General features: G+C 40.1%; 1 protein-coding gene across 6 annotated transcripts in view; it reads right to left on the bottom strand.

Annotated features, from left to right (window-relative positions):
- EXOC6 (exocyst complex component 6) overlaps positions 1 to 23096 on the bottom strand; it is a 185039-nt gene that overhangs the window by 36197 nt on the left and 125746 nt on the right. For all 6 annotated transcript variants that reach the window (XM_018558692.1, XM_018558694.1, XM_018558693.1 and 3 more), the window contains one exon: positions 14886 to 15027. In XM_018558692.1, the coding sequence (XP_018414194.1) occupies positions 14886 to 15027 (142 nt within the window). The remainder of the gene's footprint in view (positions 1 to 14885; positions 15028 to 23096) is intronic.

Genomic DNA, 23096 nt, shown 5'->3' with positions numbered 1-23096 from the left:
GGAGGACCAGAGCTACGAGACAAGGCTACTAAATTTAAACATGTTCACATTGGAGGTGAGGAGATTGAGGGGGGATATGATATCCATGTACAAAATGTTCAATGGTGGCAGCAACATTAGCGATAAACTGTTTAAAATTAACTCCATTACAAAAACTAGAGGCCACCACCTAAAATTGGTGGAAAAAAAATTCCAGCACAAGGGGCGAAGGGGGTTCTTCACAGTAAGATCAGTTAGGGTCTGGAACTCACTGCCACAGACAGTGATTTCAGCAAAGAATGTGGAATTGTTCAAGAAACTTTTGGACGATTTCTTAAGGGACCGTAATATACAGGGGTACAGGTACTCCTAGAATGAGATCCTAATAGGTTGGACTTGATGGACTAATGTCTTTATTCAACCTCAAATACTATGTAACAAACCCTTTTAATTGTATATTTAGCAAACCAAAAGGGAGCAAACAAGAAATTAATTGTTGCACTTAAAGAGATGAGAAACGGTCCAAAACTCACAAGCATTGCTTGAAATCCGAAGAATTGCTACCTTTTATCGAGTAGTTTATGGGCAGACAAACAGTTTGGTATGCAGGGGAAGGAGATTCAATGGGGTTTATTTACTAAAGGCAAGACATTTTCACTGTGCAATGGAATTTTACCTTAGCTTAGTGAATGTGGTGAAAATTCACATTGCAACTATCCCCCAATCATATGCAAGGAAAATAAAAAGGCAATTTTTGCTTGTACATGACTGGATAATAAAAGTCAGCAGAACTTCATCTCATTTACTAAGCTAAGTGTAAATTCTCTTGCAGTTGATTCGCCTTTAGCAAATCAACCCCAATGATTCAGTGATCGGCATCCAAAGATGGGGAGCCATGCTGTGCCTAGGCCCTCATGAACTACTGGGAGAAAACAAAACAAAAGAGAAGGGCGCCCACCCTAGTGTAGATAGTTTTTAATGTTTAAGAATAGAAATACAGAGTCATGTCATACTCACAAAGGTGTAACGAATTAAAAGCATATCAGGGAAGCCTGGACGATATCTAAAACGGCTGCACAGAAGTCTGTGTAACTGCACAGGACTCCTTCAATGACGCGTTTCCGGGGTCACGCCCCCTTTTAATTAGTTACACCTTTGTGAGTATGACTTGACTCTGTATTTCTATTCTTAAACATTAAAAACTATCTACACTAGGGTGGGCGCCCTTCTCTTTTGTTTTCTCCCACAGTGTTGCAGCTTCCCAGGCTGAAGTGGGGCAGCACCCCTAGTAATTCTCGCTCGCTTATACATATCAATTGTTGGTCAACTTTTGGCGCTTCTGATTTGTTTTTACCTCATGAACTACTGTATTCATCATAGAAGAAAGTGTTCTTATTGATTCAATGGAGCGGAGTTCCTTTGTTGTTGCTGATTCAGACCTGTGAAACAGGAGCTGCCAAGCAAAGGTCCCAGATTTATTTTATATATACCTTGTGTGCAACTGAAAGGGGTAGTTCATAAACTCTAACAGGGTTATTCACAAGGGTGAAGAGTTTGGAGAAGGCCGGAGAAGTGAATAATCCAGGACAACATAGCTGAACTGGAAACTGAGCCGAATTGGAGATTTTTTCCAAATCAGCTATTTGGCCTAAATTGTTCACTTCTCCTGCCTTCTCCAAACTCTTCACCCTTTTGTGAATAACCCTGTAGATTATTTTATAAGGAAAGGGCTGTTGAAATTCTGCGTAAGTGCCCTTTTCAGTTTTTTAGGCGGACCCAATTGGATGTCCAATGCTAGTCTATGGGCAGCCGCATCTAGACGGATGGAAGGACTCCAGCCAGGTCCAGAAAAACAAACGGACCTGATGCTGCCAGATCAGGGGTAATCTGATGTAAATGGGCACATGCCCATTTACATCCGATCCCCCATAGACCGGCATGGGGTTCGGTCATTTCAGTTTTTTCTCCATCAGATGATGGAGGAGAAAACTGGACGGACACAGATATCACAGCAGTGACATCCGATCTGTACTTCTCTGATTAGGAGGGGATCTGCGCACGGATCGCCTTCTGCTCGGACATTGTGAAAGGGGCCTTATGTTAATAGGTAAATTTAGGTAAAACAATGCTAAAAACTATTCTTCTTCAATAACTCTACCTATTTATACCTGCTCAAAACTGCGTCCAATGTATTCCAATGGTATTTTTTGCTCCAGTTCACATCGCAGCGTGCAGTTCCAGAGCAGGTCCAAAAAACTGGAACGCATGCAAATGCCTGGAACGCACTGAAAGCCCATGTTAAACTTAAAAAAAATTTTTATTACCAAAAACGGCCCGCAACGCATCAAAAACACAGCAAAAAACGCAGCAAAAACAATGCACAACCCACTGCCCTGCATGTGCAGAAACCTGAGCGCACCTGCTCTGCATTTGGTGTGAACAAGGCCTAACAGAGTGACGATGCTGATCGTTCTACAGTGAAATCGCACACCAGTGTTGTCACCCCTGTGGTCTATATGGAAATGTAGTTTTAGATGGACTCTTAATTAAGTGACAAACTAATTAAAGCCTAATGCCAGATTGTTTTTTGCCAGTTATTTTCTTTTGTTAAAAAAATGTTCAAACCATGTGAATAAAAGCTGACCATGGCAAGCACCCCGCGTGTTGAATGGTTTGACCCAACCTTTCTGTCCTTTTTGCTGGACACTTTGGGTTGCATAGAAGAGGTGGAGAAAAATAAAAAAAAAGGCCTATAGAATAAAAAATCCCACACATTTAATAGTATCCCCACAGGTATTAAGCTATGTATAGATACCAGAATGCAGTATTTGTCACTTTACTGGGTCTTTACCATTGGGTTCTTCATGTAACAACCCACCATGCATTTATTACCTTCCAAGGCTTTCAAAGCTTTACTGAACTGAAATATCTAGCATGCCAGCGATACAGGTTAATATTCTGCTTGTTATAATGTAGGAAATGTTGACATATAGGCTTGATTTACTGAAGTGTACAGCTTGGTAAAGTGTAGTAAAATAAAGTAATTGGACAGTTGAAGTGAACACCTACAGTATAAAGTACACCTAGCTTCAAACCCTATTAAATCAGGCTATCAAAATACACCTTCTCATTGCAATGACTGTTTCAAATTCCCATAGAAGTATATAGATACAAAACAAATACTTATTCTCCTTTACTTACAAAACCACATTTTACAGAGCTACACTTTAAATAAAAGGAACGTTGATATAATGGGGCAATGGACATAACTCTGATTCTTTATCATTTGCACAGAACATACTTTAATTAGCATATGAAATCATAACAACAAGATTTATTCCTCAGTCAAATGTAGATGTGGCTATTGCACATGTGAATTTGCTGAAAGCTAACTGTACAGTGCATCAACATATTTTGCAGCACATAAAGGACTGTTATTGTCTGTACAGATCTGTAGAATTGTAAGTGGTGCATTCCCATGCTGGAAAGTGATCCTTTGTGACAACAGAGCATAGTAATGGGCTTATAGCAATAAATACCTCAGAACCATTTCCTAGAGATTATACATGAAACACAACTGGGCATGTAGCAGTCACTGTAGTCATGATGTAGAGCTGCCAGGACAGCTCTCTCCGGTAATAATAAAACGGCGCAGTCATAAACAGATGAGAAAACATGTTTGAGTTTTACGGGACACGAGAACAACAAAAGTGCATCATATCTGTCTTATAGCCTCCCCTGGGAAGGGACAAGTCATATGATTTCTCCTATACAGATGGCCATGCATAATTTATTCTGTACATCAAACACACCTGCCCATATGTACCCCATCCAAACACACCATGAATCATCGAGTCCGGTGTGGAATTTCATATCTGCTCTGTGTGCCGTGACTCTTAATGTACACACATCTCAAACAAACTTTGCTAAGATGATCGGCATACACATCTGCAGGCTTCTGGCAAAGAGCAATTATTTGCCACTCTTATGCACCACCAGCCCGCTACACCACTGCCTGCTTATACTCTAATATCCCTAACGAAGTTGTGTCACCAATCGGTATGTTTCTGTGGTATGGGGGAAAAGTAGAAAATCTAAAAGGAAACATGTAATGTATGTAAACATAGGCAGAACATGCAAAGTGTTTCCATATAATGAACTGGTAGGAATTAATATTGGAATACCATTGTTGCAACACAAGCATATTAACCACGTAGCTGCTATGCTGCAAATGAGAACATGCACAACACAGTAACACAGTAACACAGGTAAACCAGATTTCACCATCACAAGTAATCTGAGAAATGAGAGGCAATTGCTGATTGCTTGATATACAAAACCTCACTGTCCACAAGTTGGAAAAACTCCATGTATGATAAATGAGTGCTGACAGCATTGCAAGCACTAATAATGTCCCCCTGGGTAGCCCTCAACAGTCTGATTCTCACCCAAGCATTGTATTGGGCTATTTTGTCAGGCTGTTTATGGCCATTTTTACTCTGAAGCAAAGTATAAGGATGAAGACTGATCATAACAATTTTCGAGTTGACTCACCAATATAAAAGAAGCTCTCCATTCTAATCGAGTTGTTGTAGACACTTCTGCCTACAACGTCCATCAATTATCATTAACATTTCCCTTATCTCATGATTGTTTACACTTTCTTAGCAAAATAAGAAATCAATTAACATCCCGATCTGAAGCTTGGATGAGGATTGGGCTGTTAAGGGGTACCAACAGGAAGTGACTGCAGAGATGGCACATTCCCAAAGATTTCTGGAGGGCAATTGGATGTGCAGGACCATTGAATGGTCCCAAAACCTAAAATCTCTGTAGAACACTTCATGTTATGTTGGCTTAGATATCTTATGGTTAGCTGGCGGATGGCTGCTGCATCCATAAAGATCGACACAAACAATGCTCAAATTAGGCTGCATAACACAACCTTTCTAGTATACTTATTTTTTCCAACGTAAAGAGACACAGTTATCTTGCCCATGCAGGGAAAAGTGACATTGTCTCTGGAAAGTCCCCCTCTCCCCCTTATACTTGTCTTTCCAGCACTTCCCCTCTGCTCCTTCATCCTCTGCAGCTGTCCCAATACTGTCACAAATCTTGGCATGTCCAGGTATGAAGCAACATGTGACCTACTTGCCTGTGACAGTGCTCGGGTCTAGTAGCCCAACACTAGGCCCAGGCATTGTCACATGACAAGGGGAGTGCTAGTATTTAAATATTCTGAACGACCAATGAAAGCCTTCATTCACCTCTGTATCCATAGGTATTGCAGAGAAATTCATTTTATTAAAGTTCTTAGCACAGGCATTGAACCTTTACCTTTTCTATGAGAGTGGATCTTTGCAGCCTGCCAGCACACTTGAAATAATTTTTAAGTCTTAGGGAACCCCAGCTAAAATGACGCTGTATTGTTGTCGCTCCCTAAAAAATTGGGAGGTAGTAAAAACAAATGGAGTTGGGGAGAGAGAGAGTAGGCCCTATATACTTATAGTTTCTTTGGCTTTTGATAGCAACAGATAGGAAAGTATAGTGGAACGACATTACTTACACTAAACCATCAAAATGGTACATAACCTGTCATCATACATGTGGAAAATATTTCTACATCAACGCAGATCTTTCGTTTGGTGGGTGGTCACACTCAAGGCATAGGGAGAACCAGACCTTAGTGTCTCAAGGTGGGATATGTCAAGAGTCATTGGTAGGATAGCAGTTGTACTAAAAAAAAGTCTTGTGATTTATGCTTGTGTTGCAGAGGTGCGTGGAATTGCTGGATTTTGCATATGGAACAGGCACTTAGAAAGCTCTTATGTCCACAATAAAATCTGTTTTTTATTGTTGTGTTTACGTTAAAACACCATAAAACAAGTTTTGTGGCTATTCACTACTTGTTCATAACAGGTGTGTCCCATACACTTCAGTCAGGGTGTTGACTAAAGCTATTTGCAAGGGTGTGATTTATGGGGGTCAGTGGGAAAAACCTCCCTTACATTGTTGTTCCATGGAAAGAATGCTACCCTTATAGTGGTGATCAGATTGACACCCTAAAAAAAAACTCATTGGTTTCATGCTGCTGGCTCTGCCAAGTGGTGTTGGACCCAGAATTACACAGGCACCATAAAGGTAAGAGGTCAATCATTCACAGCTCAAGGAACCCCTAGAAAGTTCTAGAGGAACCATAGGGTTCCATGGACCCCTGGTTGAGAATAGCTGCTGTAATGTGAACAACCAGCAGGTGTTTCTTTTTTTTTTTTTTAATCATGTATTTTTTATTAGGGTTTTCCAAACAGATAACAATAAGAATAACAACAGATAAGCTGTTAGAAACTGACTGAAACCAGACTTCAAAGTCTTTGTTGTGATTTCTGAAGAGCTTTGAGAATGAAATACTTTAAATAGGTGTGTGAGGGCTTGTTTTAAACCTCTTTTGCTGCTTGTTAATATGTTAATAGTTAAATGTCCATAACCTGGGCACAGGTGCACTATAAAATATAGATGCACTTTCAAACCACACAAACCTACTGAGCTAACCTAGCCCACCCAACCTCTCCACATGCATACTCACCTCACAATCATGCCCGTGGCCTCCATTGTTTACATCCTAACTGGCCGATTTTTAGTGCACTGGTAACCTGCTTCCAATAGGATCTTATGGGGTTCACTCCCAAGGTCCTATCTTTTAAGGGGACAAGCCAAGACAAAGTGGGTGCTATGAATAAACATCCACTTTCTGTCTGTGGTGGAAAAACAATTTAAAGGAGAGGTATGGCAGATGTTTTAAGCTTTATGTTCACTTCTGATGGAGTTGTGCAGTGCATTTTAACATGTTTCATGTGCATTTTACACACATTACACATTCATGCCTATAGAGAATGCTTTTTGATAGAACTGCAGCAAGCCGGATTTATTTTATGGCGTCACACCTGCAATGCAACAAAACGCATAGGTGTGAAAGAACTCTCAAAAGTGATACATACGCAAACTGTGCTTGCAGCAAGAAAATATTTCTGAAATCATTTACTGCAATTTGTAAACTAGAAAAAAAAAAAAGATTAAAAAAAAAAATTGTTCAGCAGCCATTAAATGCTGCCCATTAAAAACATAAGCTAGTGTAGAACACACCTCCCCTTCTGTGTCTGTAAAACGAAGAAAGCCATTTATCAATACAGTAGGAAGCTACCTGCCATTTGTGAGTTATCTGCACACTCTGAGTGCTAATGGAACTGTCACCATTGTAGCCATTAATCCCAAGATGTCAAAGCAGAAAAGCTAGAGGAGGCCGATGGGAACAGTTATAAATCACAAGGAGCATAGGGATGCACAGAATGCCTCTGACAGGGCTTGTGAATGAAATCCCTGCAACAAAAGCAGATTTTCTACCAAGATCTTCCCCTATCTGACAAGCTCTTTACAAAAAAAATATGTTTTCCCCTCCAAACTGAAATGTCACTAAACTAAGTCATGGGTTTTGTGCTTTTGTAAAATGATGTTGCTGTTATGTAAATCCCTTGTATATGCACAGGATGATTCACATGTAAGAAAAGTGATGTCTTCACATAACGCCCAACAATAAAGCTGACTAAAGCACCCCTAAACAAAATACCAGAAGGATTATGTAAAAGCCATGATAATAACCTTCATAAAATAATATATGAAAGTGTATAGAAATTATCAGGAGATATTTAAAGAACAACTCAAGGCAACAAGTTATTTACTGAACTGGCAACGTCCTCCAGGAAACACTGGAATTCTGCTAATGTCAGAATGGGGTTACTTTGAGTTTTATTAAACCCATTGCAGTTTGAAAAAAGAGAATTCTCAAAATGCTCGTTGGTGGGACTGCGGCCACTTGTCACATAACAGAAAGGAGAGGATAAAAGGTTAGGATAGCAGGCGCCTGAACTAAGACCAATGGCTTCAATGAGGAGATTTCTATTTGATAAGTAGACAAAAACACCGTCTGAACCTTTTTTCGTGGCTCTGGCTTGGCTACTTCCTCAGGAGTATAAACTGTATAAGATACTAAAAGATATATCGATACATGTTTAAAATCCTACTTAAAAAATGATCCAGGTACTTGGGAAATGTATGTGAACAATATATGCATCAGTGCACATACAGAAGTTCATTGAGGATGTAAGCCACATAGTGGTTAGTCAGATTAGAGCAGTATACAAAGTGTGTAGAACATTCAGTATAAGAATGCAGGTAATCGTCACATGATTATAGCTGCACAGCCTCTCCTTTATGCTTCAAAGAGTGGGTGGACTTATGAGTCAGTGGACACACTAGCCTTTATTTTCACAGGCTTGGGTTCAGGACCATTTAGAGCAGGAGTATTCTTGGGGGTATGGGAACTAAATGATAGAGTATGGGACTGAACATATGAAAAAATTGGTTCTTAGCTTAGAACCTTATTGTGCTTGCGGTGCCATTAACTTTTAATGGGACCCCAAAAGCATCAAGTAAAGCGTGTGTTTTTTTGTGCACAAGACGTATAACAAACACACAAAAAGTCTGTATTGCCATTCGAAGCTCGAAAAGGTCCATAAGTTTCTTTGCTGCACGGCAGCCTATTTAAATGTATGGGCAATGGTGACAAATGCGCCAAAACGTGCTACTCCACGTCACGTTTTGCCAGATTGAATGGGGACTAGCGGTACCTTGATTCCATTTTTCATTTTACAAAAACATCAAAGCAAAAATTTCGTTGTAGCTAGTTTGCGTATCTTTGATTTGACATTTTTCTATAAAGAACTCTGATATAATCCGTATTACTTTTTTTCAAATGTTCTATTTCTAGTTATCCATATGTAAAGTAAAACCAAACTATTGAAGTCATGCTGATACGTAATAGGACTGATGATGATTTCAACAACTGAGGTTACAAAAAAAAAAGAAGGTTAGAGCCCCAGATTTAAAAGATCAAAATTTTGGTAACTATAGGGTTGGTAGAACACCCACATGTAAAAGATTAATGCCAAGATGAAAATGAAATGTCTTCATGTGTGAACGGTTACAAGACATCGGCACCTACCGGTGCCTGTTCATGCCTGCCAATTTGGGAAGTAAAATCAATATTTGCTTATCAGAATTCCCTAAGTGCGTAAAAATGCACAAGCAGGACTAGGCACCCACCTGAAATTACCTTCTTACCACCTCTAATTTTGATTTAAACATTTTTCAGATGGCTCAGCTTGAAGATTAGGCTACACCATACCCCAACCGCCCCCCAACCCCCCAACTCCCCTCACTGACATAAAAAACATTAAAAATGTCCCAAATCTTCTCTTTATTTTCTGCTTACAGGAGATAGTGCTCTTCTTTAGGTATCCATGTCACCACCTGCCTGACATGGTCCCTTCTTTTTTTTCGAACTATACATTTTTAAAGTCAAAAGAATGTATACAAGTTGTATGAAAAGCACAATATGCAATATTGTTCATATTAAAACAATTAAACAAGGGTAAGGGGCAAATGGGATGGGCACTTCTTTTTGGCTGTCCAGCATTCCTCCCGGGGTCCAGAAAAGGAGATGTCTTAGTGGTGATATCAGCAAAAAACTGTCAGGGACGGACTAGGGCGGGTATTGGATTACCAGAGCCCCGCACCCAGAAATGGCACTAGCGAAGGAACCCGGATGGCAGATTAAGGGGAGCGAACATGATGAAGAAGGCAAGAAAAAAAAGTGCTGATGGGTGTGAGAAGGCCGGGGAAGTAATATTTAATGTAGATTTCAAACCAGTCAAAGTAAATGGAATTTTTTTTTATCTTTAACAAGATTTTACCTTTTATATTGAGATGGTGTATTAAGGAGTTACAATTTCACACAAAAGAAACCATGCCTGCTGAGGAAACCTTGTTAGGCAAAACATGTCAGGATAATGTGGCATTTGTTCATGTGGATCTCTAGCTTGCACTGTTCAACACAGGAGCCACTGGATGAGGAAGCCAGAGCGAATGTTCTATCCAATACTAGAATTGCACACGGCGGGTGACACTGTTCTTTCTTCACAGACAGATTGTGTGCTTATCAACAGCATCCACAGATGGATTAGTATTTCTCCACGATTCCATCATTATAGCTTTGGCTATGTTGCTTTATTTAATAGGGATTGCTTGCTCCATCTGTATATTTCTTGGCTTTTGTGACACCGACATATTGTTTATGAACTTTGCTCATAGGGCATTCTGGCTTTGGATGCTAGGCTAAAAATCTACTGTATATAATACAATGGTAAAAGCTGTACAGACAAGGCGTGTCCATACTGTTATAAAGCCGAACTGCTGTGCCCATGATAATTGCTTTTTTTGCCCAGCAGTGACCAAATAGGAATTGCAACAAATATTTACCTTTATGCAAATACTAGTGGCGCTACTGTTGGCACTTGTGGCTGTTCAGCACACTATAGCCTGCCGATTTGAAGACTGTTCATCCATAGTCAAGAGGAACATTTACATGATTGTGATAGAAATCTACTTATGGATATAAACTAGCCCTAGATAGATATACACTATGTTGCCAATAGTATTGGGACGCCGGCCTTTACACGCACATGAACTTTAATGGCATCCCAGTCTTAGTCCATAGGGTTCAATATTGAGTTGGCCCATCCTTTGCAGCTATAACAGCTTCAACTCTTCTGGGAAGGCGTCCACAGGGTTTAGGAGTGTGTCTATGGGAATGTTTGACCATTCTTCCAGAAGCGCATTTGTGAGGTCAGGTACTGATGTTGGGCGAGAGAGTCTGGCTCGCAGGCTCCGCTCTAATTCATCCCAAAGGTGTTCTATTGGGTTCAGGTGCGGGCCAGTCAAGTGCCCACACCCCAAACTTCATCCATGCCTTTATGAACCCTGCTTTGTGCACTGGTGCACAGTCATGTTGGAACAGGAAGAGGCCATCCCCAAACTGTTCCCAAAAAGTGGGGAGCATGAAATTGTCAAAAATGTCTTGGTATGCTGATGCCTTAAGAGTTCCCTTCAATGGAACTAAGGGGCCAAGTCCAACCGCTGAAAAACAACCTCACACCATAATCCCCCTCCCCCAAACTTTACACTTGGCACAAGGCAGTCAGGCAAGTACCGTTCTCCTGGCAACCTCCAAACCCAGACACGTCCATCGGATTTCCAGACAGAGAAGCGTGATTCGTCACTCCAGAGACCACGTTTCCAATTCTCTAGAGTCCGGTGGTGGCGGACGGCACTTTGCATTGCACTTGGTGCATCCGGCACTTTGCATTGCACTTGGTGATGTAAAGTTTGGAGGTCTGTAGGCATTGACTCGGCAGACAGTTAGTGACTTCTGCGCACTGTGCGCTTCAGCATGTGCTGAGCGCGCTCTGTAGTTTTACGTGGCCTACCACTTCGTGGCTGAGTTGCCGTTGTTCCCAATTGCTTCCACTTTGTTATAATACCACTAACAGTTAACCGTGGAATATTTAGTAGCAAGGAAATTTCATGGAACACCTGAATCCAATGATTTGGAGGGGTGTCCCAATACTTTTGGCAATATAGTGTATATACTTTAAGGAGGAACTCTACCATTTACAGTTTGGATATGCATGTGAATGCTCTATGGTGTTCAGCTATAAAGCTAGCTGTTAATTCAAGGAGCTTAGTAAGCTTTAGGAGCTACCACTGCCAACTTTTTTTATTTTAGAGGTACAAACCCTGAGGCTGTCATCACGATCCAGGCTTCAGTACCTAGTGGATCGCCTACAGTACAAGGTTGGGGTTTAGACTTCTCTACTAGGTAAGCTACTATATATCAGCTTCCCAGCTTAAAATTAACCAAACTATAAGCAACTGGTGATGCCTGCATGTGCAAAAACAATAAAACAGACTGCATCAGAACACTACTGCACTGAGCATGTAGGATACCAAAGTAAAATGTTTCCATTGTTTTCCAGTAGCTAGGGAACCGAAAACATTTTGCCATTTTATCAGTTCAGATGTGCTAATATACTGCCAAACACTAAAAAGGTCAGACACTTCCAACAATGACTGTTTTTCCATATATATTATTCGGGAATAGATCGGTCTCAAATTTCTCTTTGAAGTTGTTATACATGACTCTTGCACATTTTCTAAACATAGATGTCTATTCATTCGTTATGAAGCAACTGAAGGACCCATATAGGAAAAGAACTCCAAAATATTCCCTGAATGTTCACTGAATACCTATTCCAACCACTCACAATGGCCTCTAACCCCAGTCTCTGACCACAAGGGTCGCCAGTCTGTCTGGAAACACTCATATAATGAGGGCATGAAACGTGCTGATGTTATGATGGTTGATGACGCTGCTAAGGAAACTCCTGAGTAGATATAGGCCTATACTCCCTGAGCTGTGCTACATACTACTCCTACATTTCCTAGGTGGCACAGTTAATTAGTGTGATATCAGTAGTGAGGCTGGCATGTCAAAACTTGGTTTTAGGAAAGTGATGACAAGAAGAGAATTCCCTCATTAAGTATGCATACTGGCACTCTGCTTCCCTTTGGCATCTTGTATTACTACACAAATCAGTGAGTGCATTTATAATACAGCTTCCTAGCACACTCCATGAATAATATATAAATATCAGATCCACGATATTGTCATACTGAAATTCCTCATAACAACACCTTAAACTACATAGGCATCAGATCCACATTAAGCACATTCCCACAACAACAAAAACCAAAAGCAATCTTAGTTTCACATCTACAAGACTGCATGTAAATGATGGCTGCTTGGGACATCTAAGTTCAGTAGAGGAGTGGGGTGAAGCTGATGTATTTACATTATACAGGTCTATGAATACTTGGGAACTGGCCGGAACTGACCCAGCAAAACAAGAATGTCAAACCAGTTGCCAGGTCTTTGCCGTTATTAATGAAATAATCTGGAACAGCCTGTAAACAATGCCCATGTGACGTCTTTCTAGTGAATCTTGCACGCTGCCCTGCTTGTCTGATGCACTGTTGCAGAGATGAGGAAGGGATGCACTGTGTGTAGCTGCTGGCAGGCTGAAGAGCGGGATAATCTAGTGGCGGACAGAGGCAACCAGAGGTCTCTGGGAAATGTAGTTGGGGTGGATGCAGGTTGTACTGTTCAGTTAGAAACCTGAACACTTTGGAGTGCAAACACTGGTGGCCCTTCCTGATTTGGGTAAGCGGTAGTAAGGTGAGAGCTCAGCTGACGAAACCTATCGTGGTGTCTGCAGCCCAGAAGATAGCCATATAGTTTGCAAGTGGAGGGTCTGGGCTGGCCAGCAAGGAACTTAGGATCCCCAAAACATTATATATATATTGTATATACACCCATATAAAAAAGTGTACAGTCCGTATTGTGATACTATGATATACAATGGGTGTGTGAAGAGAGTTTTATGCTGTAACTTCTGATTATTGATGCTTTTAAGGCATAACATTGGACTGATGATTTACCTTTGTACCTGATGAAGGATGGATATGCCTGAAACTGTATTACATGCTGTACACTTTCTTTGTACAGGTAAAAAGAGATTAAGCAAGGTACTTGTAGTGCGGTACCCCTTTACTAGGATTTATGCATATAGAGTGGAGCCTATCGGTATTCCAGCACCCAGCATTGAATGTAAGAAAAGCACAGACATCTCTCTCCTCTGGGTTATGTATAACATGTATTTCTTTTTCTATTCTTAACACTTTTTTTCTTCATGAGGGGGGTCTGAATCTTGTCAATGGAGACCAGATCCCCCATACAGCAGCAGATCACTTTTACTAGTGATCCACTGCTGCAGAGAGAGGCTGGAAAGAGCTTCAACAGCTCTGCCTGAGCCTTTGTACTGGCAGGTAGTGCTGAGACAACACTTGTGATGTCACTACACGCCTGATGTAAACATAGTGCTGATTTAGCAGGTTCCACTTATTTCATCTCCTGGTAAACACCCCCCATGGCCACACAGACAACAATATTGGCTTGACAGGTCCAAAACCTTCCTCACCCATTCTCCTAAAAAAGTTCTTCCACTGTGTCCCACTAGGAGGGAGGGAATATCTCCCTAAAAGGTATAAAGAAAAACACTGGAATCCTTTGGCCATGTCACACAAGGATCATACAACAAACACTTACCTGCTTTAATAGCGTCGCTCCTTCCCCAGCCAGACCAAAGATATGTTACTTCCTTGCTGCTCCCTCACTAGCAAGAGAGATTCAGTAGTGTTCCAGGCCAGCAACGGCGCAATTTCAGCCTTTCCTGGGTGATTCTGCTGCTGACGTTGTGTTGCCAGAAGCAGTATCGCCCATATCACATCAACTTTAAAGCTGACCTCCAGGCAAACTGGCAAATAAACAGATGAAATACTTACAGGAATGAGGGAGCTGTTTAGCCTACCGTGGGTTTTTATTTCTGCCCATCCAGTTCTGAGGTGTACACAGTTCTGCCATGCCACGCCACACAGCGGAGCTCTGTCTGGCAGGAGAGGAGGCCGGATTTTACTCTGTTGCTTTTCAGTAACACTTACAGGCCTCCTCCCTCAGCCTGTGACTGGACAATGAAACAAAAAGCAATACATTTATGAGCTCATCTCTCTGCCACCCTCCTCTCTCCTGCTACCAGCATGCTTCTTCCACTGCAGCACAACTGGTTAGCTTCTTGTCTTGCTTCTCTCTCCCCAAGTCTGACCTCTGCTGTAAGGGGACAGCAAGAAGCTGATACCTAGTCAAATTCAGCAAACAACACTGCATGTATCTAAAAAAGTAATTTAAGCATGAATTAATGAATACAGAGCTGCATTAATTTGTGTCTTTTATATCTGCCTCAAAGTGCAGCTTTAATTAGATTAATTAACGAGTATACGTCAGATTGCTGAAACACATGCAACAGTGGATGGTTATAGCAAATATCAGACCCTGGACTCACATTCACATTGGATAACATCAAGATTGAATTGCTGGACGGCGCCCATGCTGATCTGTTTGAGTTCACTGTCCAGCAGCATCTGTGTTAGTGATGTGGAAAGGTGTTTGCAGGCTGACATACAAGCTGTTTGTGCAACTTTTCCCTGGAAAACACAAATAATGTGACATTACATATTTTGGATGTTCTGACTGGGATAAAGTATCATGTTAATACATTTTTTTTGTCTGATGGAAATGAACAGATGTCCCAAAATAAAAAAAGATTATGTAAAAATGACAAACAATTTTTGTTTCTAAACTAAAAGGACAAAGACAGATCCTCATATTATTTTTATGTATTTTTTGTCTGATTCAAAGTTATGTACAATTCCACAATATGGAACAATGCCATTAAAATATTGTAATATACTCTGCTCAATGACTAATTCTCTGGCCAACCAATTTTTTATAAAGTGAAGGCAGACAACACTAAGTCTTTAAAAATGATCAATGCAGCAATATATTGGGTCAATCCTCCCAAAATTCATATATTTTAGTTTTTAGTAGTCACTGGTGGATTGAACCACTTGACAATTTCCTATCTCTCTTGGATATATCTCTTGGGGCTTCAGACCCTGAGTTCCTAGGTCTGTGGAAATGTTGTGCCTATTATGAGAGGCTCCCACTCTCCATGCTGTATATTTTTACATTGTAGAAAATGCAATAGCAGTTGCTGAAACAAGCAAAGGTGCGCAGAAATTTCTAATACTCTCAGATGGACAAAAACAGAGTTGAGAACTATGGCAGGAAAATCTTGCTGCTGCAATATCTGAGACACAAAAGAAGCCATCGGCTTAACCAGTTCCATATGCTCAATTAATAATTAAGCCAGCTGGCTGAACAAAAAAAAAAATTGATCAGTGTATGACCAACCTTAACCATCCACCGAAACCCAAAAAGAATCAACTATGTTGATTCGAAAGTAAAGTTAATAAGATAGAGGGTAGTGATGAAAAAGAATAAGGATATAAAGAGCCATGAAAAAAGACAGATTGCTGAGAAAAGAAAGTAGGAAGGCAGAAAGTTGGAATGATGGAAGGAAAGAATCAAAGAAAAAAAAAGGGGGGTAGAAAAAAAAAAGTAAAGAATGTGACCTTGCAGGAGGGAAAGTCGAGTTGAGAGCTGATGGCCCTTTAAAAATGGGAGGAACAGTATATACAGTAGATAAGTGGTTGGGTTAGTTGAGAAGCCCATTTTTTTGTTTTGAATGCAGTGGGAAAGGGATATATCCTCACATTTTTTACTGATGTCTGTGTATCTGCTAAAGAGATGTCTCCTTAAGCTGGCCATATGTTGTTCAAATGAGCCTGCTGACTCGGCTGAAATTTAAACTGTGTGTGGCTCTGCTAGCACCACCAGTCGCACCAAACCAGATTAACCAAACCAGATTATTCAACTGACTTTTGTCATTAGAGCCATGTGGAAAATTGTGGGCCAAACAGTCACTGTAGCCAATTAGCAGAAGTTACTATTTGGGTAGTATGACAGCGGCGGGTGCCGTAGGGGTGGTTCCTCCATCCACACTGTAAGTGTATGGTCAGCTTTACTGTCTGAAAACTGGTCACCAGAAGAAGTGGAAAGCTTCCCAACAGAAACACATACGGCAAAAACCGATATCCTAACCTGTCCCCACACTATTCACAATTACACAACACTGGAAGTTCTGGCTAGAATTCCACTTTAAGTGTCACCGAAATACCTTTTATGAGAACATATCAAAGACAATTTGTGGTTTCAATCAAGGTTGTCATAACTTTTAACAGAAGACCGTGTTGCCCTTTGGAAATTCCATAGTTGTGACAACTCTTCTGGTTAAACAAGCTCTGCTAATCTACCATGAGATTCACAATTTTCCAGCTAACATCACAAGTCTACTGCTCACTGAAAGAACTTACTAAAGAATTCTGTGACAACAACAATCCAGAAACAGCAATGGTAATTACATTGTGACACGCCGCACTATCCCCCACACAGAACCGTATCAATACCAGCGGAGAATGGAAGGAGAAAAGAAGAAATCAATGGTCCACAGTTCATTTAATTACAATGTAATATGTTGGAGATACCTAATGGGTATGTCATTTTGATTTAATGGAACAACTAGTGCATTTTAGTTTAATGTACTGCTCCATTAAATAAGCTGTGTCTCCTATTTGCTCTGCAATGATAATGAAATAACTGTACAGGCAGACAAATTGGTTGTCGAGAAAAATTCCAAGGAACATTTTTTTTCTTTCCCAGACAGATACAAAAGTTAAAGTCATTAAAAGAGAAATCAGAAACTTTTAAAGCTGTCAGTGACGTGCTGTAACATCCTGGCCATCTTGGAAGTGGAGGTCTTTGAGAAGCAGAAGGTGATGCTAGCTGTACGTATAGTGATCACACCACTGGGAACCAATGGAATTGCTCATAAATATAATCTATTCACCCTTTATGCATATTGATTTTTACACATCGGGTGATCTCTTCGTTACCACCAATGGTTGTGCCTGCTTACCTCTATTGATCTTCACAGAAATAAATAGCTGAATAGACAATTCCAACCTGATGATCATTTGTGGGCCTCACATTGACCAATTATTGTACATTCCACTATTTTGTAAGCTATCTCTGAGTTCATAGAAGCATCAAGTCCTTTCTGAGAAATCGAATACTTTTGATCTAACAAGGCAGGAGACCTGATTTTTCTCTGCTGCATTTAAGTTACACTTGCAGGTCTTGTCCCTTTCCGAGCCTGTGACTGGACAGTGAAAGGAGAAGCAGCTGACTGATGAGCTCATCTCTGTCACTCAGCTCTCTCTCTCCTCCAACCAGTATGTTCCTTCTTAACCCAAGAGCATTGCAGCACAACTGACTGTCTCCTTGTGTTTCTTCTCTCTTCCAGTCAGAATTCTGCTGTATAGTGGATTGCTGATACCAGGTCAAATGTATGTACTTAATGATGTATTGATGATAACAGGACTGCAGTAAATTGTGTCTTTAATCTCTGCCTGGAGTTCAGCTTTAAGGGAAGGTAGTAGATAGTATTTATCTGTAGATATTATACATTCCCTATATTGTTTCCTTACCCTGAGACTGGTGTTCTATCAAAGTTTGTGACTGCGTTAGAATGTGTGACCGGTGACGTGGTCACACATCTTAACCTAATCCCAGAGGGTTTCGGCAGTGGAATATGTGACCGGCAAAAGGTGAAGAATTCCAGCTGTTTCAGGGCAGATTGGCATCGCAGATCGTATGTGCAGGAGAACCGATCTGCCCTGAAAAAGCTGATCGGTCCTGAAATGTCACTTCTATCCGACTTTGTGACTGTGATCTCATATTCCACAAAGTCGGATATAAGTGACATTTCAGGACCGATCAGCTGTTTCAGGGCAGCTCGGTTATCTTGCACATACCATCTTCGATGCCGATATGCCCTGGAACAGCATAGAAAGCGTTGGAATTCCTCTCCTTTTGCCGGTCACATATTTCAACACGGGCATCTGACTGGCTATATACGTCTTTAGAGATATGCACAAGTCCTAACAGACTGTTCAAAACGCACCCGTCGCAATCTTTGTGTGCTCCGCAAAATATTTTTTGTAGTAATTTGTTATTGCTCAATCCCAAAGAGTTGCTTTTTATCCATAGTGTTTAGTGGTATTCTCTTGTCCAAAGTAGCAACATATACTACCAATTCCACATCTATTACTAGACTATTGTACTCAGCATTTATACCCACCAAATTTGTATTCTGTATCTAAGTCCAGCATCTGTTCATCATCATGGATCCTTGCACTGTTCTGCTGAATATGTCCAATAATGCCAGTACATTTTTATTTGGCTCCAACAGCCGACCACTAGAGAGTTCCCATTCTCTCACTCTCCCTTTTGCTGTATCCTTCTAGCACGACGGCCATTCTGCTAGGTCATCAAGTAGACCTTGTGGCCTCAAGATCCGCATCCGGCACTCGTGCATCCCCTGCCTGAACCTACTGTTCTCAACCCCAGTGGTCATCAGACGGGGTTGCAAGGGAGGTCCTCCTCGTCACTTCGGGCTCACACCACGATCCTAACACCAGTGCAGATATTTCAGTTATGGGAAAACATATATACAGGTGAAACTCGAATAATTAGAATATCATGCAAAAGTAATTGCAGTAATTGCTGCGAAAGGGGCCCAAACCAAGTACTGAGTACATATGCATGCTTATACTTTTCAGAGGTCCGATATTGTTCTATGTACAATCCTTGTTTTATTGATTGAATGTAATATTCTACATTTTTGAGATTGTGGATTTGGGGTTCTTGGGGTTTTCATGAGCTGTAAGCCATAATCATCACAATTATGACAAATCACGGCTTGAACTATATTGCTTTGCATGTAATGAGTCTATATCATATATTAGTTTCACCTTTTAAGTTGCATTAGTGAAATAAATGAACTTTGCACGATATTCTAATTATTCGAGTTTCACTTGTATATAAAAAAAAAAAAGTCAGCACAACCCCTTACCATAACCTGTCCATTAGCCACCTCCTCACACTTAACACTCTATTCAATAAAGTCCTAAAATGTAACCTAAACTATGGGGCTGCCATTGATGGACACTTCCTGGCAAAGGGTCCGCATGACAGCAATCCTACAAGCATTTTCAGAAGAGGTTAGGAGTAGCAGCATCCACGTTTCCCTTATGACAGATTTAATGTATTCCTTTGCCTAACCCTGAAACTTCAATCTTAACACTTAATTTTAGGCATAAAAAGTAACCTAACACTTAACCCCCTTGATTTTTATCTCCTGACCCTGAACACCAAGTCAATCCCTTGAATCCAGGCTTTTCTTCTTCTAGGGGAAAGTCTCGTACCTATATACCAGAACCACTTGGAATCTACGCCTAAAAAGATTGCGATATTGTCTACCCTGTGTCTCTGAATCTCACATTATATCATAGTAAGCCTATGGGAATGTTTATGAATTCTGTTTTAGGCTTTCTTAAATATGCTCAAGTTTTTTTGTTTGTTCTGCATAGAGTTTTGAAGAGTTAGAGCATATGTCAAGTTTTAATCATTGCTTGTGTACAAAGAAAGTCACAGCAAGGGCATTGCAACAACCTGCTTCCCTTCTCTAAAGTGTATTCTACAAATATTACTGATATATTCTGGATTTTGTACTCTTCCTTCTCTTTCAACATTGAAGGGACCTTCTGTTTCTCTGCCAACTTGCCCCTTTCACTTTTTCTTCATTAATCTCTGTATCTGCAGCACACACGGCAGAGATTAGAAACATGGAACTTTTACCCAACTTTCAACTGGCAGCCAGTGTTTTCAAACCGTGGATTGGGACACACCAGTGTGCAGGGTGTGTGCTTATCAATAAAACCTAATGTACTGTTCTAACCTCAGAGGCATTTGCCAGAAATATCCCATACAGTCATTTAATAAATGGTCAAAGTAATTCAAAGGCCAATATCTCCCATATTTATACAGCACTGAGAAGCTCCATTCAGATAGTGTTCTTAATGGGATTTAAACACAGGATCCAGTAAAGCAAGAGTGATAGCCAATAGGCTTCCATACTACCTGTCCATAAATATAAAAGGGAGAAGTTGACATAGCATAAACCCTCTTCAGTTCTTTATAAATCTCATACATTTATTGACACCATAGCCATTATAAAAAGTCCAACTTCCACTCTAAAATGTTCTTAGGCTTGAATCAAACAAGCGTATGGGGTGGTGCTTTCTTTAGATAATCTGTTCTATAACAGAAGTACCTTTAATCTATCCAAAATGAATTGATTCATATTAAAAGTTAAGTACACAACAATATCCCTAATGAAATGCTCGACAACACCTGTCCTCAGAGTTGTCTAAATGTCCTGTGGATTCTCCAGATAATGCTGAAACTTTAGTTCTTAAAGAAAAGAACTCCTTAGACCAGCTTCTTATATTTCAAAGGAACTTGGAAAAGGAAATCTGCTGACATGCTGAATACTTTCAATAGTGGCCAAAAAGCTTTCACTCTTCGGACCATTGTTACCCAGAGACATTAGGCTCCCGGAAAATTCCCAAAAGGTCAGCCACATGCATCCGTCCATGCCACCTTCAAGCTACCGGTCTCCACGCTCTCTGGATTCGTGCACATAGCCTCAAAAGCTGCTTTCATCATTTGCAAGGGTGTCAGTCAATATGATTTATGGACTGCATTCAGGAAAGTCAAGGCAGATAGATGAGAAATATGACTACAATCTGCTAATTTGTTTTGCATTGAGCTTCTTACTGCTCAAAGTCCTGATGTCAGGATGAAATTGGCAAAACAATTAACCAGCCGGTGACAGACTCATCCATCCTCCCTGCCAGACTGTGCCAATCAAGGACAGCATGAGGCGACATTTGGGGAGGTCAGTAAGAAGCCCTATTCTCTGTGTTGTTTTCCTGATTGACAGTTTTTGAATTTAGCTTGTCGAGGTGGGTCATCCTTTACCCACTGGCTTTTTACTACAAGCTGTGAAATAATAATAGAAACTTTAACTCCCTAGACAAAGGCAGCAGGGTCCTCTGTTTGCAAGGAACTCAAATTATGTTTACCATTGAAACTACAGCTAGCTATCCAAAATTGTAATTCATTTACATTAGGTATGCTATAAATAATAATATATCTTACATATATTACATTTAAACCACAGCCCATGACAACCTGTGTACAATCGCACACAAAAAAAGGTCAATTAAACTAGTTGAAGAAGTTTCTATGTTTTCCCCCATAGTAGCAAATTGGAAAGATATGTCTGTAGACAATGCACAATTGTTGCTGAAATGTACATAGCCAGGCAGGTGGAGGTAAAGGATTGTCAAGAGCTTGCGTTTTGCCGTATTTCCGTAAGTATATCGCTGTAAAGTCATATGACAGTCTGATCGCTGGACAGTATTTTGGACCTAATAGTAGCAGAGTGCCTCTACTATAGTGTACATACATGGTACCCAGTCCCAGAGAATAGTGGAGGATCTATCTCTTTGGCACAGGCTTTCTAAGCTCCAACAGAACAGAAAATAGATGCAGTACAGTGTAAAGTGCTACAGATTACAAGCACTGTATCAATGAATAATGATAATATAATTTGATTACCTGTAAATAAAGACAGTAAAATGAATGTAAGTAAATGTGAAATGATGTTTTTCTTAAAAGAACATTTATAAAATATACATTTTACTCACTACAGCCTCAATTCACTAACCTATACATGTTTATTTAACTGTGTTCATTATTTTAATCTAATGTTCATTTTCTCATTAAACTTAGGAAAAAAAGTAGAAAATAATAGGGTTTCTGGAGGGGTGTAATTGACCATCCAAGAGAGATATTACTAAAAATATATATCAAATTTTATTTTGTAATTTGTATAAAATTAAAATCAAATGCATTTTCGTCAAAAACCCTGCATGGGATTTGTTTGTACAGATTTGGTCACTTATATAGTACATACATAATGATACAATTCAGGTATTAAAAATAACATGATATTGATCACAGAATAAACAAAAATATAATAGCCCCTATCATGGCTTATCGTAGAAGGTCCCGACGCGTTTCGCCAGTGGCTTCATCAGGGGACCCAAAATGGATCTGACAATGAAGACATTACTTTATTTAGACATACCTTAGGTTAGAATCACATACATCTATATAATTAGGTAATAGCAGGTTTGTATAAGTGGTCTATTTTGAACAGATTATTGCATACAGTTAATCACCATGGATCTGGTCATTGAATACTCACCATGCAGGGTTGGTTTGCAAAGTAAGGGAGGCACTTGGAGAATTGGGAGAGCGGAATCAAGATGACCCCACCGCCAACTAAACAATCTCCTTTATTGTCACACCTGGGACCTCAGGGTTACACAAAGAGAGATGGCAACCAATCGTCCAGCCGATTTTACTAGTAGTTTACTAGATAAGCCATGATAGGGGCTATTATATATTTTTGTTTATTCTGTGATCAATATCATGTTATTTTTAATACCCGAATTGTATCATTATGTATGTACTATATAAGTGACCAAATCTGTACACACAAATCCCATGCAGGGTTTTTGACGAAATGCATTTGATTTAAATTTTATACAAATTACAAAATAAAATTTATATATATATATATTTAGTAATATCTCTCTTGGATGGTCAATTACACCCC

The sequence above is a fragment of the Nanorana parkeri genome, unplaced genomic scaffold (genome assembly GCF_000935625.1).
Source record: "Nanorana parkeri isolate BGI_ZX_2015 unplaced genomic scaffold, ASM93562v1 scaffold353, whole genome shotgun sequence".
Lineage (NCBI taxonomy): Eukaryota > Metazoa > Chordata > Amphibia > Anura > Dicroglossidae > Nanorana > Nanorana parkeri.
This window is presented reverse-complemented; position numbering and strand designations above follow the sequence as displayed.